Source organism: Lactuca sativa, chromosome 1 (genome assembly GCF_002870075.4).
Source record: "Lactuca sativa cultivar Salinas chromosome 1, Lsat_Salinas_v11, whole genome shotgun sequence".
Taxonomy (NCBI): domain Eukaryota; kingdom Viridiplantae; phylum Streptophyta; class Magnoliopsida; order Asterales; family Asteraceae; genus Lactuca; species Lactuca sativa.
Window position 1 is genome coordinate 213,703,198 of NC_056623.2, and position 14,161 is coordinate 213,717,358.

The 14,161-nt window shown below is 33.8% G+C and overlaps 1 protein-coding gene across 2 annotated transcripts; it reads right to left on the minus strand.

Annotated features, from left to right (window-relative positions):
- Window positions 1-4,523: 4,523 nt before the first annotated feature.
- LOC111899595 (protein FRIGIDA-ESSENTIAL 1) lies at window positions 4,524-13,458 on the minus strand. Of its 2 annotated transcripts, XR_002853005.3 has the most exons (5): window positions 12,918-13,458; window positions 10,681-11,050; window positions 9,512-10,592; window positions 9,301-9,429; window positions 4,524-4,661 (listed from the first exon to the last, which is right to left on the minus strand). XR_002853005.3 is itself a non-coding variant. In XM_023895423.3 (4 exons), the coding sequence occupies exons 1-4, from the start codon at window positions 13,339-13,341 to the stop codon at window positions 9,400-9,402; spliced, it is 1,905 nt and encodes a 634-aa protein (XP_023751191.1). In that variant the 5' UTR covers window positions 13,342-13,458; the 3' UTR covers window positions 9,189-9,399. The 2 variants fall into 2 exon arrangements, 1 of the variants encoding a protein (XP_023751191.1); XM_023895423.3 differs by lacking the exon at window positions 4,524-4,661 and having other exon boundaries at window positions 9,189-9,429.
- Between the last annotated feature and the right edge of the window lie 703 nt (window positions 13,459-14,161).

A 14,161-nucleotide genomic window follows, 5' to 3' on the forward strand; every position in this document is an offset into this window, starting at 1 on the left:
TCAAAAACACTCACAGGATGAACTAGGTTTTTAATGGGACGTAGTGAACAGTGGAGGTTAATGAAGGTAAAGGTCCAAAGGCTATAATGATGTTTAAATAGGGCTTATGCCCTAAAAATTAGGGTTGACGTATGCCCTACGTCCACCACATACGCTCAGTATACGTGGTTAAACTCCCCGACTCCAACACGCACATGTACGCTAAGCGTACTTAAACGTACACCCAGTGTATAAGGGACTATTTTCACATAATTTTTCAAAGTTAAAGGAAAAAGGAAGAAGTACTTGAAATCGACTGTTATAGGCATCCTACATGGGACATCATTAATAAGGTGTTCTCATGTGTGGCTCATCCCTCACGTATATCAGTAGCCTAACTAACGAATCGGTCAAATAATGTTGGTGCCTTAGTTTTCTCTAAGCAGAAGATGTCTTCGACTTCGGTTTCATATATCTCTACAGCAAACGATGAGATTATTTGTCTTGGAAGTGTAAATTTGAGTTGGGAGGAAGAAATCATAAAGAATCCAGTTGTTTGCTATGGAGATAGATGAAACTTTTTTTATGGTGTTCTTTTGTCTTGGATGTGTAAATTCTTTTAGCGTCTTCCTTAATTAGTTTGTCTTGGAAGTGTATATTCAAGTTTGGAGAAAGCAATCACACACAATCTCATTGTCTGCCATGGAGATAGATGAAACTGAAGCCGAAACATATTTTACTTAGAGAAAACTATGACACCAACATTATTTGACCGATTCGTGAATTAGGTTACTGATATAGTGAAGGACGAGTAACATATGAGAATACCTCATTAATGATTGTCCCACATAGAATGTTGTAGCAAAGTATGAAGAAATCAATCATAAGGACTAAATATATACAAAATGAAATTTATATGATCTTATTAAGTCATTTTTTTCGGTTTAACCTGGAATAGTCGGTTATAAAGACTGAATGTAGAAAAAAAAAAAAAAAAAAAAAAAAAAAAAAAAAAAAAAAGATGGTTAAATATAAGACAAAACAACTTCAGTGACTAAATATATACAAAATAAAAAATACATTATTTTATTAAGTCATTTTCCTTTTCTATAAAGCTTATAATAAATTTTAGTACCAATTTTTTACAACTTTTTAGGAGAATTAGCAAGATTTTTAAACCCTTTCTAAACCTTTTTATATATATAATTTTTACGACAATTAAAAATACTTTTTTTTTTAACATATATTAACAAACGGAAAAATAAAACCCCAAATTTTTTTTATCTTTTTATATCATGTTCTAAACTGTTTTTTAACAAATTGGATAGCAATACATTGCCATTTTTCAATGGTAGTGGATGATACTTGAGGACGGCGATGGGCCCACCTTCAGATAACACGACAAAATTCTCGTCCGAGTAGTTTTTGTAGCAAAAAAACACAACACTTCGTAAGACTCACCCGAACAAACACATCAACATTATTCCGGCCACAGCCGCCTTATATTTAAACATCGTACGTACGTGTGTTCCAAGATTCCAATTCCAGAATGACATGAACCACAATCGCTATTCAAGTTGCACAAAAGTGAAATATAGAAATATATTTAAAAAAAAACGTATGCCAATTTAGCAACCACTGTTACATTTTCTTTTACCATTTACAATAAACATTTTTCACGAATGTAGCCACCAAACTATCATATTTTTCTTATGGTTCTTACAATAATAGTTAGTGCCTAATTCGATAAAAAAAATAGAGAAATCACCATAATAGCCAAATTTTCTAAGATTTTTCCACAATAACTAAAATTTCGGAAAATTTACTAAAATAGCGATGACAAGTGGTGGCCTACGAAAATGTCACTATTTTGTCAACTTCAAACCTTTATAACTCTTTTCATATAAACTCTGTTTGAATTGTTTTTTTTATTGTGTTGTTTGTAATAATGGTTTTCTATTAACATAGTACCCTCCAAATTTAAATGTTAGGAAGACATACTTTTTTATCTCCAAAATAGACGATGAAAAATATAAAAAGAAAAAAAAAATCATCTTTAATCATTTATAACTTTTTACAAACTCGGTTTTGGTTTTTTTTATTGTTTTCTTTGTAACAAGGTTTATATATGCACAAATTACACTCTTAAATAGGATGTCGAAAACTTGTTTTACCTCCAAAATAGATTATTCGATGAATATTATGAAAAAAAAAACTTTATAACTTAAGCATACGAACTTTAAAATAATAATTGGACCATTTGGATTCTCCAAAAAAGGTGACCTGCAAAAGTCTTTTCAAAAAAATTTAAAAAAAAAAAAAAATTGAAGGCCACCTAGGTGATTTTCATAGGTGTTGACATGCAAATATAACCTTTTTTAATTAAAAAAAATTATAGCAGGCCACTTAGATTTTCACATGTGCCGACTTGCTAAAATTTCATAAAAAATTCACACGCTATCTAAATTTTCATAGATGGTGACTTGCACAATTGTGGCTATTATGAGCATTTTTCTAGAATTTTTGCTATTTTATTGAAAAATGACTATCATGGCATCTTTTCTAAGAAAATAATAGTGCAACAACTAAATTCATAAAAACTATATAACCACGTTGTTTTATTTCCGTATTTTGCCTTCACAAAATAGTAACGAGGAGAAAGATGCTTTTATGAATGGTGAATTAAAAAACATAATCCTTTAATCACGACGGAAAATACTTTAATTACTAAATCAATATATTACTGTTGAAAAAGAGGTCTATTAAGCTCTTTTATATTTGTCAATTTATTAGTTTAGCCAATTTAACTGTTTTTTTATCATATCATTAAAGCATTTTACTTTTTGACCATTAAAAAAAATTCTCCGACTACCTCGCTTTTAAAATGGAAAAACTCATATTTTCACCGTTTTATCATTTAGCCACTGAACTATTATTTATTATTAAAAAAACAAATAGTAATCAAATCTGATATCCAGGAAATGTTTTTTCATCTTATTAAATGGATTAATGGATAAAATAGTAAACGTACAAATTTATTTGTATTTTTCCCTAAAACAAATGGGAGTAAGATAGCAAAGCCGGTGCATGAAGACACTCTATTTGGCTTATATATACACAACTCTCAAAGTAATGAACCTTCACTTCATATTCATACCAAATTACCAAATTACCCTTCAAAGCATCCATTCCAATTTCCATGGTGATCAAGATGCCATCATCCAATGTAGCAGCCGACATGTGTTCTTCCGATTCTCTCTCATTAACCGGTCTCGTATGCACTCAAGAACAATATTCAAAACCCCAACCGCCACGTCACCCGCCACGTCATCATCCTAGAAAAACCACAAAGATATCAGAAAATGATATTAACTTTGAGTTCAGTTACACTGCAAAATCACCAAAAGATGATGACCAATCGCAATCGCAATCGCAATCACAAGTACATGGAAATGTGACCATGAGAGATATTTTGGAGCCAAGAAAAAGTGGAGGTGTTTCTTCGAAAAAAAATAATAAAAAAGAAATTGGAAAATATGGAAATAAAGAAGAGAAAAACGGTGGATTTGGGAAGAAGATTATGCAGTCGATTACAACACCGTGTAGAAGTTGCAGTGCGGTTGAACCATCTACGGTTGTTAAAAAGACAAATATTGTGCAACAGATTTAAACATATTCTTATTATTATTATTATTATTATTATTATTATTATTATTATTATTATTATTATTATTATTTTCGATTTAAAATTGAATAATTTATGATTATGCGATTGTTAACTAGACAAAAAAAAATGGATCATGACCATGTTGAGTTTCTTTAGAGTTGTGCTTATCGAAAGTACATTGCTATTTCTTGCATTTCACCAATTCACGGTATTCTGAGATGAATGAAAGATATAGAAATTTCGATTTTATTCATTTGTGTATTATTATAGCATATGACTTTCATTTCTTTCTATGACAAAATTATATTTTGAATTTGATTCTTGTTCTTATTAAGACATCGATGGTACTTTAGATTTTAGAAAGTCCACCTAATTATAGCATTGTACTTCAAACTATTTCGTATTAGGACATTTTACTTTGTAATTCTAAAAAAAAAGAAAAGACGTGAATGCACTCGTAATCATAAAAAATAAGCACTAAAAACTTTAATTTTAAATAAAAAAAATTATTTGAGTCGTTAAAAATGCAATAAATAAAAGTAGATTCTAAATCACAAACATATAAATAATAGCTTCTTTTGGATCAATACAAATCGTATTAAACGTGTAGGGGTGACCAATAAAACACAAAAGATTAAAAATAAAAGAAATATTTTCTAGTTATTTTTAGAAAAAAGAAAATTTTATTTTTAACAGAAATCATGATATTGCTATACTTTGGTTTTTTTTTTCTTTTCTATAAAAATCAAAGTGTGGTGCTATAATAAGCAAATCAAATTATCAATGAATACTCCTTAATGAATTATAAAGCACTTAAAAACATGAATAATCTTACACAAAAGAAGATAGAATTGTCACCTTTATATAACCAGCTCTTTACTACATTGTGATAGCATCTTGTGAAGAAGCATTTATCTTCAAACCAATTGGCTATAGTCTCTCGTCTGCTAAAAAGACGTGAATACCCTCCTCAACCTCTAGGACTAAGGATCAAAAGGGCATTCATGTCTTTTACCTACATGTGAGATCGAAAGCGAGTCACAAAAAGAAAATTACAATTTTTTTTCCCAATAACTAACACTATTACAAATATCATAGGTGATCTATAAAGAGAAGCAATGACTTTATAAGTAGTCAACATGATTCTTGATGCTATTTATCTTTTTATGAACTCCATACTCAAGTTAACAATATCAATATGCATTTGTTTTTCTAATAAGATTCATGTCTTTAAAGGTATCTATCTTGAATCTTGAGAGACAATGATAGCTTTTTAGATTAATCTTTTTCTTATTAAGGCATTGTACTTTGAAAAATATATCGAGTTTATAGCATTGTAGTTTCAATTTTTTTTATTAGAACACCTAATTTTCAGACTTTAAATTGTTTTGTATTTGGATAGCATTGTTATAATTGGGTAGATTTTTCAAAGTAAAGTGATAATAAGAAGAAATGAAAGTAGGATGCTATAAATAATAGACAGATACATGAAACTTGGGTTGTAACAAAAGCATAAAGATCATGAAAATTATAAAATATTTCATGGAATGTATTAAGCAAGAAAAGCCAAGTTGCATGAAAGAAGTCATTGACAAATTCGATTAACTATTTGTAACCATTAGTTGAGGTAATAAAGGCAAGGTCCCCATTAATGAGAGTAAATTAAATGAAATAAAATAGTAATATGACACCCAATGTGTTTGCCTCATAAATTAAATGACATGAATTCCTCAAGACCACAAATAAAACTTGGTTATTTATTCTTTTGCTTGTTTAGAGCTTTATAAAATAGTGGCAAAAGATAGTGGTTGGATAGATTAAGTGAGGATAAAAGTTGTGTATGAGATACACAAGGGTTGAGTGAATCACCTCTACAAAGAAATACATGAGGACAATGTTTGATGAAAATTAAATCTAATCGGGTATAGGAAAGAATTGATCAAAGACATAATCATTAAAAAACTTTTATCTTGATTATCATGATATCATCACATGTTTCCATTGGGGATGAAGAAAATGAAGCTAGAAGCAATGAATGGGGAAAAGAGTAAGTCTAAAAGGAGAGCACTCGAAGGCAACAACTTGAGTTCCATAAATGATGAGAGTCCCATCATTTTAAAGCATATCATATCTGGAGTCATGCATCGAGAGGGAGACAAAGATGGAGTTCATCTTTGATCACCATGGATACACCAATCGTAAGAAGGTAAATCTCACTATAATTTGAGTTTTCCAAGCACTAACAAGGTAGGATGAATTTGTGATTACTAGGTGGAGAAATAAGGAAGGCCTATTGAGACTAGGATGCAATCAAGATCATGAGGCAAGTTTTGTACCGAGTCGCTTTTTTCATGATTTTCACAATAAATTTTAGCATCTAAAGTAAAGCAAAAAGTGTACGACTATGTCAAAGAAATGGAGAGGATCAAGATCGTGTTGAAATGTACAATTACCTTCAATGGTCGAGGGCTAATGCCGCCTCCCTGATAAGCCCATGACATGATAAAACCAGCTGGTATCTGGGTAGGTTGGTCTCTTGGTTCTAGTGGGAACATCGAGATGCGTGAGCAAGGAAGAGTGTCGAATTTAAGTCTGTGACAAGTGGTATTAGAGCCACGTTCGAGCAAATGGGACATACATTAAGCCAGTTGTACACTTTTGTGGGGTCCATATAGAGGCGGACTAGAGGGTCGACCTGCCTAGAGGGGATCTACAGAAGACTACTCCACCTCCTCGTGTAAGTCTAAGAGTAGATTGGGTATGGCCACATGTAGAGGATCCTGACCCTATGTCTATGTGATTGGGATTAAAGAGTGCAGAATGCAGTTGTATATGATGTTCATCAAGATTGGAAGTACAAGAGTTCTTCTCCTACCGCACGAGGACGTGCTAGAGTTTGGCGGTGGGAGAATGTCACGACAAAAAGTTGGTGTGACCGTGATGACCAAAGAGAAAGAAGCTCGTGCCATTGGTCAGCTTGTAGTTGAGATCTACGGGGCCATATTAGTCCATGAGGGCATTGTTAGTCTAGTCGCTTCCGTTTTGCTGAGTCGTAAATTTTAGAGAGCTTAACTGTGAAGTCGACTGTCGGGGCTAGACACAACCGATCGGGGGCTAATGTCGTGATGAGCCAAGCCGATGACAGGGCAAAACCAGTTGGCATGTGTATCTGGGTAGGCTAGTCTCATGGTTCTAGCGTGAACCTCAGGACGCCGCACAAGCAAGAGTGTCGGATTTAATTCTATAACAATAAGGTGTCTTATAAGCTAGCTTCTTATTTGAGCTTATTGCAACGTAATGTTTGGTGAGACAAATAAAGTAGTTTGTAAGATAGCTTTTTGGAAAGCAATATGATATAGCTTATAGATAAGCTCATACGGCTTTTTCTACAAGTTTCCCAAATATACCCTTATACCCTTTATATATCTAAATGTCCTTTTATGTTATTTTATATTTTCCATCTTGGCTTAGAAGCTAGTTTTTACCAAATGTTATTACTTTATTAGCTACCAGCTAGCTTAGCTTTTCAAGAAAAAACTAACTTTTCAACTAGTCTGACACCATGAAACTCTAACTCCATTGAATTTGTATTCCACTACTTATTCCTCAACAACTTAATTTTGATGGAAAGAAAAAAGATGAATTAGAAAATAGATATAAGATGTTAATTTGGACGAAAAGAAAAAGATTGCCCTCATAAAACGGATGCACACGAAGGCAAGGCTAAACATAGAGAGGAAAACAAAGTAACATGAAAAACAAGCCAACAAAGAAAAGCATAAGATGACTTTTTAACAAGGTAATTAAGTTTTGTTACCTATTCAAAAACAAGTTCCAACACAACATTCCTAATAGCTTCGAAGAGGGGTGTTCCTTTCAAGTTCTAAAGTGCATCAATGACACTGCTTACAAACTAGATTTTCTTGGTAAGTATAGTCTTGGTTTGATTTTCCATTCACGATTTAAGTCATTTTGATGTGGATTTCGATTTGAGGACAAATCATTTTCAAAAGAAAAGAAATGACTCATATAGGGCATGACTACAAAAGATCACATTTAAGTTCCAAATAGCGGTTGCAAGAGCATGAGCTAAAGCATTCAAGGAGACATTAGCTTAGAGAATATATGGAGACCCATTGAAGGTGATAAATGTCTTCCACAAGTTGGATCTTGATAGCTCAATGAGGAATGATGCAGAGCTTTTTAAAAGACCCTTTTATTTTATATATTTTATTCATTTAATATTTGTCTTTATCGTCCTAAAAGAAAAATACTTACGAGCTATAAGGATTAAAATAGTTAGGGGATTATGTGTCTACGTTCATAGATTAAATGAGTGAGTTTCAATTCGTCAAAGTTAACTAAACTAAAGTTGCATCTTTAATTCATGAAACATGTGTGATGCCTCGAGCTTGTAAATAGATCGTCTTTCAACTCAACCACATCAAATTTAAATGAGTTTGTTTTTAAACTCTTTCTAGGCATCAAATGGTGAAGGAGTAGAAGTACAAAGCAAGTTCTACACCTAAAGAAAATTTTCAAGTGCCTAGGGTCTACGGTTCATAAAAAAGGGGTATTAGAAGATGATATAACTCGTCGTTTAAAGGCATGTTGGTTATAGTGGAGGGTAGTCGAATGAGTTTTGTGTGACAAGGTCTCGTTCAAACTAAGAAAAAATTTTACAGGGTGGTTGTAAGGCCATCTTTGCTTTGTTGTATGATTCTGAATGTTGGCCGATTAAACTCAAGAACGAGAAGATGAAGGTCGCAAAAATGATCTAGTTGTGGACATATGGTAGGAGCTTTGGTGGACAAGGAACCAAACAAGACAACTAAATTTTTGTTGGAAATGGTGTCGATCATCGAGAAACTAAGGGAAATAAAATTGCAGTGGTGCAAACAATGTCCGTAGGAGAAAACCATCGACTGCGATTAGAAGTGTAGAGATGGTCATTATCAATGGTGCAATGAGAGGACGGTTGAGAAGGAAATGAGAAGAGAGGTAAGGTTAGACTTTAAAGAGTTAGCTCATGCAGAAGACAAGGGTGTTAAGGCTTAAAATCAGGGTAGTGGAGTAGTATTAGTAGTTTAGACATTAGATTTCTTTCCATCAATCGAGCATGGTACTAAGTTTTTACCGTTTTACTAGTGTCCCCCATTTAGTTTCAACTTCTTCTGCTACTTGCTTCTTGCTTCGTTGTTAGTATCTGCTTCCTTAGCATTGTGAGTTGACCTTTCATTAGCAAAAAAATCACCCACGCTTGTGTTCTTTTTATGCTAGAGGTGATATGTGGAAACAATTCACCTCCCAACACCGTACCTCATTCTTAACACCACACCTCATTCTTATTCTTATGTGACCGAAGTGTTGTTATTGTTATAGTTATGTTAAAACTCTTTTAATTCTTTGTGAAATTTAGTATTATTATCAAGTTATACTATCTTGTGACATTCAAAACTTATCAACTATATAGATTGATTTGTCAATTTTATACCAAGGTTATTGTCGTTTCCACTCACAACGGCCAATTTTCACCACAACATAATAGCAACCATTAGAATGATAATGGTAGGGTAAAAAAAACATGTTAAAATCCATACTTTTAGCATAAGACCACATAAACATTTCACGTCATAAAGGAGAAACAACTCTACCACAAAATCATAGAAACTTGCAGCACTTAATGAGGCCATGTCTCTTCTAATACATGTAAACCTCCGCCCTTGGTGAAAGTTTCTAAAAATATAAGCAAGTCATGATTTCCCATACTTCTTAATATATCCCTGCAAGTAAAAATATACCCAAATATCAAATTAAGTAGAAAATGTCTTCCATTCTATAATTCACCTCATAGAGAACACGCACCTCAACAAGTTTCACAAGTTTTTGTTGACACGAAGAAAGATAGAAATCGGTAGCATCTTCGGTGCTTGGAATATTCTCAGAAGACAATGTGCTAAGGACCTTATCAACAACCTTCTTAACAACCACTTTGTGAGCATCCTTGCTAAGGTTACCCTCACGCCATGCTGGCTTCACAATTTCCTTAACAAATTCTATAAGAGCACCACGAAAATGTCTAAGTGCTTTTGATTCCCTTTGCATAACAACCTCATCCCCTTTCGCTTCACTAGTTTCTTTAATTTCCCTTTTTGTGGGCCCATCATTTGCTTCACTTGCTTCCGTCATATCTCCATTATAAACATGGCTCGTATGCATATGCTCGTTTCCTTTTTCTACATTTACTTTATTTGAACTCGTATCCTTGTCATGACTAGCAACCGAATGTCTTTCACTGGCATTATCAATATCAATGTCATGTGGTGTCCCTTTTACAGGTGGATTGATGTTTTTTGGTGAATGTGTGGTTGAGGTTGAAGGCCCTTGACATGAGGAAGAAAATTTAGAAACCCCAACTCCATAATCCGGTGGATCAATGCTATCACGGATTGGATCATATAGAGTAGATGGAGAAAGACCTTGTGAGAGAAGAAACATTGATCTAAAAGGTTTTGAAGGCTCCCAATCATATTTATAAAACCTTGTTGAATGAGAATCACCAGATAAAACCTTATCCTGATTCTGATTCTGATTCTGATACAAATGTTTTGTTTCAGAACCAGATTTGTAATCATTCATGGTTGGAAAGGAATCAGGATTATTCCAAGATGAGGAAGAGGAACTAAACAACAATGAATTACTAGTCCAAACAGAGCTATGGTTTAACGGGGGTATTTTCGTCATTTGAGCAGAAATCGAGGGGGTGTTTTGAGAATTACATTGCTTGTCCTCCTTTGACTCTTTTATATGAAGAAACCTACAAGACTTTCCTTTAATACACCAACCTTTGGCAAAAAACTCGCATACAAGAACTTGTCTTTTGTTTCCTTCTTTGGTTTTTGTCACAGGTGATGAACTTCTAGGCCTTCTCAAAGGCACATCCAATCTGGAAAATCAGGATATTAATACATATCAGGCTTCTAGGGTTCAGAAAATCTAAAGAAAGGAAGTTAGTAATGTTTTAGAAAAAGTACCTAACTGGTTGTTTTTGGTGTTTATCATCCATATCTTGATCATTTGTCCCCTTAGTTTCTTTCTCAGAAGAAGGTGGGAAATTACTATTACCTTCATTTGTTTCTTTAGTTTCTTTCTCAGAAAGAGGGGATTGAATAACTTCATTTGACTCCTTAGATCCTTTTTCAGGAGGGAATTTATCATCATCATCATTGGGAACTTGAATCACTGATTCTCCACTCACTTTCACTACTTCAGCTGATACTGATACACCAACAGGATTGCTAGTATTGACAGAAGAAGTTGTAATTCCACCATGATCAGATTGAGAAGGTTTATTATCATTGTCAGTGTAAAGCATGCCACCATCATCTACAGTTGTTGTTTTCCCTGCAAGGGTCCACAGCATGTCTATAGTCAGCAATCAGATTCCAAGTTCATAACCCTAAGCAACCAATAGTCATAGTGTGAAAGACGTGAATACCCTTATCATCCTCAAAAACAGCCCTACAAAAACTCGTCGAGTCCTTTCTAGTGTAACAGCCTTAGAACCCTTCAGAATGCCATTTAAAGTAACATATGATACACACAAAGAACTCCAACTGTGTATCCTTGCAAACTCAAGCAAAAGGGTAAAGAAGAGAACATACACCCTCTATCCAAAATTTTCCTTTGATGCTCTAAAGCACCTCCTTTTCCATTGAACAACAACTAGTTTGTAACAGCATATAGTGTTGTTTCCATGGTTGTATGTTTGGTTATTTGAGTCATGAAATCAGTTCTATCCCTAATTCCCTACACTAACACTACCATAGTTTTTGTTTCTAAACCAACATTGTGTCTCTATCTTATTGCAAAGGAAACTAGTATAATCATTTCGGTTGTTCCATGAGAATAGAAACAACAAAATGATGATTTTGGTGTTAAAGAGTGTTTTTCAACACTTTTAAGTCGAAGATATGGTTGAGTGGTCTTCCATGTTAAAGATAACTTCATTTTTGGAGAATAAAGGAGACTTTCCAAAGCATGTGAAAGTTGCTAGTTTCTTCTTGTTCTCTGAATTTCGAGTGTCTTGTCAAGTTGGAGATGATTAAAATATCGGAGCTTTTTTGTAGTCATAGATATCTAAATGTAGAAGTAAATTTAGTTTATGACACATGAGTAACCTTCAATAGTTGTCAAGATTCTTGATAGATGAGGACAGAAGATCAAGTGTGGCAATGTCATGCATAGTTTGCAACCCATATAGGTTTTTAAGGGATGAGACCCATATTAGGCACGATATAAGCCCAACTAAGGAAGTAAATATCATAGAACTAGATGATGAAACCTAAAAGAAGATCCACATTGAATGATTAAAGTAGGTATAAGAGGAGGAGCAAATATGAGGGGGAGAAAGATGACGATGTGCATTTATAAGGTAGCAAATAAGGTGATTACAAGTTTACAACAATCAAATGTAGACAGTAGATAAAGACGCTTCATCGAACAAGAACATTAACTAGCCAAAGAGAGCAAAGAAAGTTGTAAATGAAGCTCATGGTAAAGCTCACAAGAAGTTTTACTTGAAAATTGGAAATTTGGTGAAGCTACAGGTTAGTTGATGAAGCTAAAGGGAAGGAAAACTAGAGATGATCATTGATCACATTAAATGCATCAGGGATAGAACTAAATCCTTTAGGCATATAAGGATCCCAAGAACAATTGACATTGTATCTGGAAATCGAGCAATTGAAACAGTGAAAGGAATGTAAGGGAAGTAGGGAACTTATGAGTATGAATATCTTCATTATGCAAACAGAAAATTTTACACAGAAATGCAGAATCAGAGTGCATGGGTGATGGAATCAACAAGAAAGATGAAAGTATGTAATGTCTAGGGATACTAGTCTGCCTATGGTTATTTGGCTAGTCTGTAAATGTAGGTATGCCCTATAATATTATAAAATTGGTAATTTAATCCTCAAGACAATGAGGATGTTTGATGAATAAGGTATAGAACTTTGTCCCAATCTACAAGTACATGAGGATAAAGAACTAGATGAGCCCTCAGTCTTCGTCCATTGACAAAAGCGTAAAACCCTAGAATGAAGCGAATTGGGGAATTGCTTGCATGATCATATAAATTTAGAATTAAAATACGCCAATCTAAGCAGCACTGATAATAACTGAGAAACTAAATCATGGGCATAGCTCGAAGCCTAGTTAAGATGTGAAAATGGCAAAAGTAGTATTTTAACAATAGAATGATGCGCACCTTTCTCGTGATCTCCATCGTCGATTGGTGGCGATATATCTTCCCGCTTTTCTTCTACTTCTTCTTGTTCTTCCGGTTCTTCTTCTTCTTCTTCTTCTTCTTCTTCTTCTTCTTCCTCTTCTTCTTCCTCCTCTTCCTCTTCCTCTTCCTCTTCGTCAATTTTGACAACAGAATGATGCGCACTTTTCTTGTGATCTTCACCATCGATTATTGTCGGCAATATATCTTCTCCCTTTTCTTCTACTTCTTCCTCGTCTTCTTCTTCATTGACTTCTTCGTCGGAGACTTCTTCTTCTACTTCTACTTCTACCTCTTCTTCTACTTCTATTTCCTCGTACTCATATTCGTACTCGTACTCGTCGGAGTCGGAGGCAATTGGGGATTTACCAGCCGCCGCAGCGGAGGCGGAGGTGGTTGTAGGCATCAGTCGCGATTGAGATGGCAGTGAAATTTTGTTTGATTTGAGCGAGATCTTGCGAAAGCCTATTCGTGTGAATCCTCGCCCCGCGGTAGAGTCGAAGTAATTATTTTTCTTGCTAAACTTGTGTTTGTTTCAAGAGGTTTTTTTCTTAATTAAGGTTTGAAACTTGTGTTTGTGTTTTTTTTCAAGTAATCAAATTAACTAAAGTAATCCACATAAACTAGAGTATTAATAAAAGTAATTGTTACTTTTTTTGAAATTTGCAATATAACAATCATTTCTATTTCATATTAGGTCATTCCGGAGTCAGTGGTTGGTGGGATATGATATTAAGAAGAATCTAACACCGTACTTGTTTGCGGTACACGACAATGTGAGTAAATCGACGTATCTATGTAGTATATTGTTCTAAACTACACATAATATGATATAGATTTATCGACGATATAAACTTTTATAGGTTCACTAGGTTAGTTGTTCGAAGTTCAAATTATATATAATCAAATTTATTTGTCTTTTGAATATCCTAGATCAAGCACAGTTATAAAGATTATTGACGATAATGATGTTAGATATTTCTCAATTTTGTTAGTAGTATGGATCCTAACGTAGTATAATTGTTTGTTGTTGATGATATGTTTGGAAAGTGGCAATCAATATGTAGAGGAAAATCATTCCAATCGAATGAGTCTTCCGGTATTAGAAGCAACCAAATATATAATTTATTATATATGACAATGAATAAGGTTCCTTCTTACAATGGACATGTATACAAGGGTGATGTTATGTATAAATGTAAGGTTGTTGTTGATGATGGTCCAAC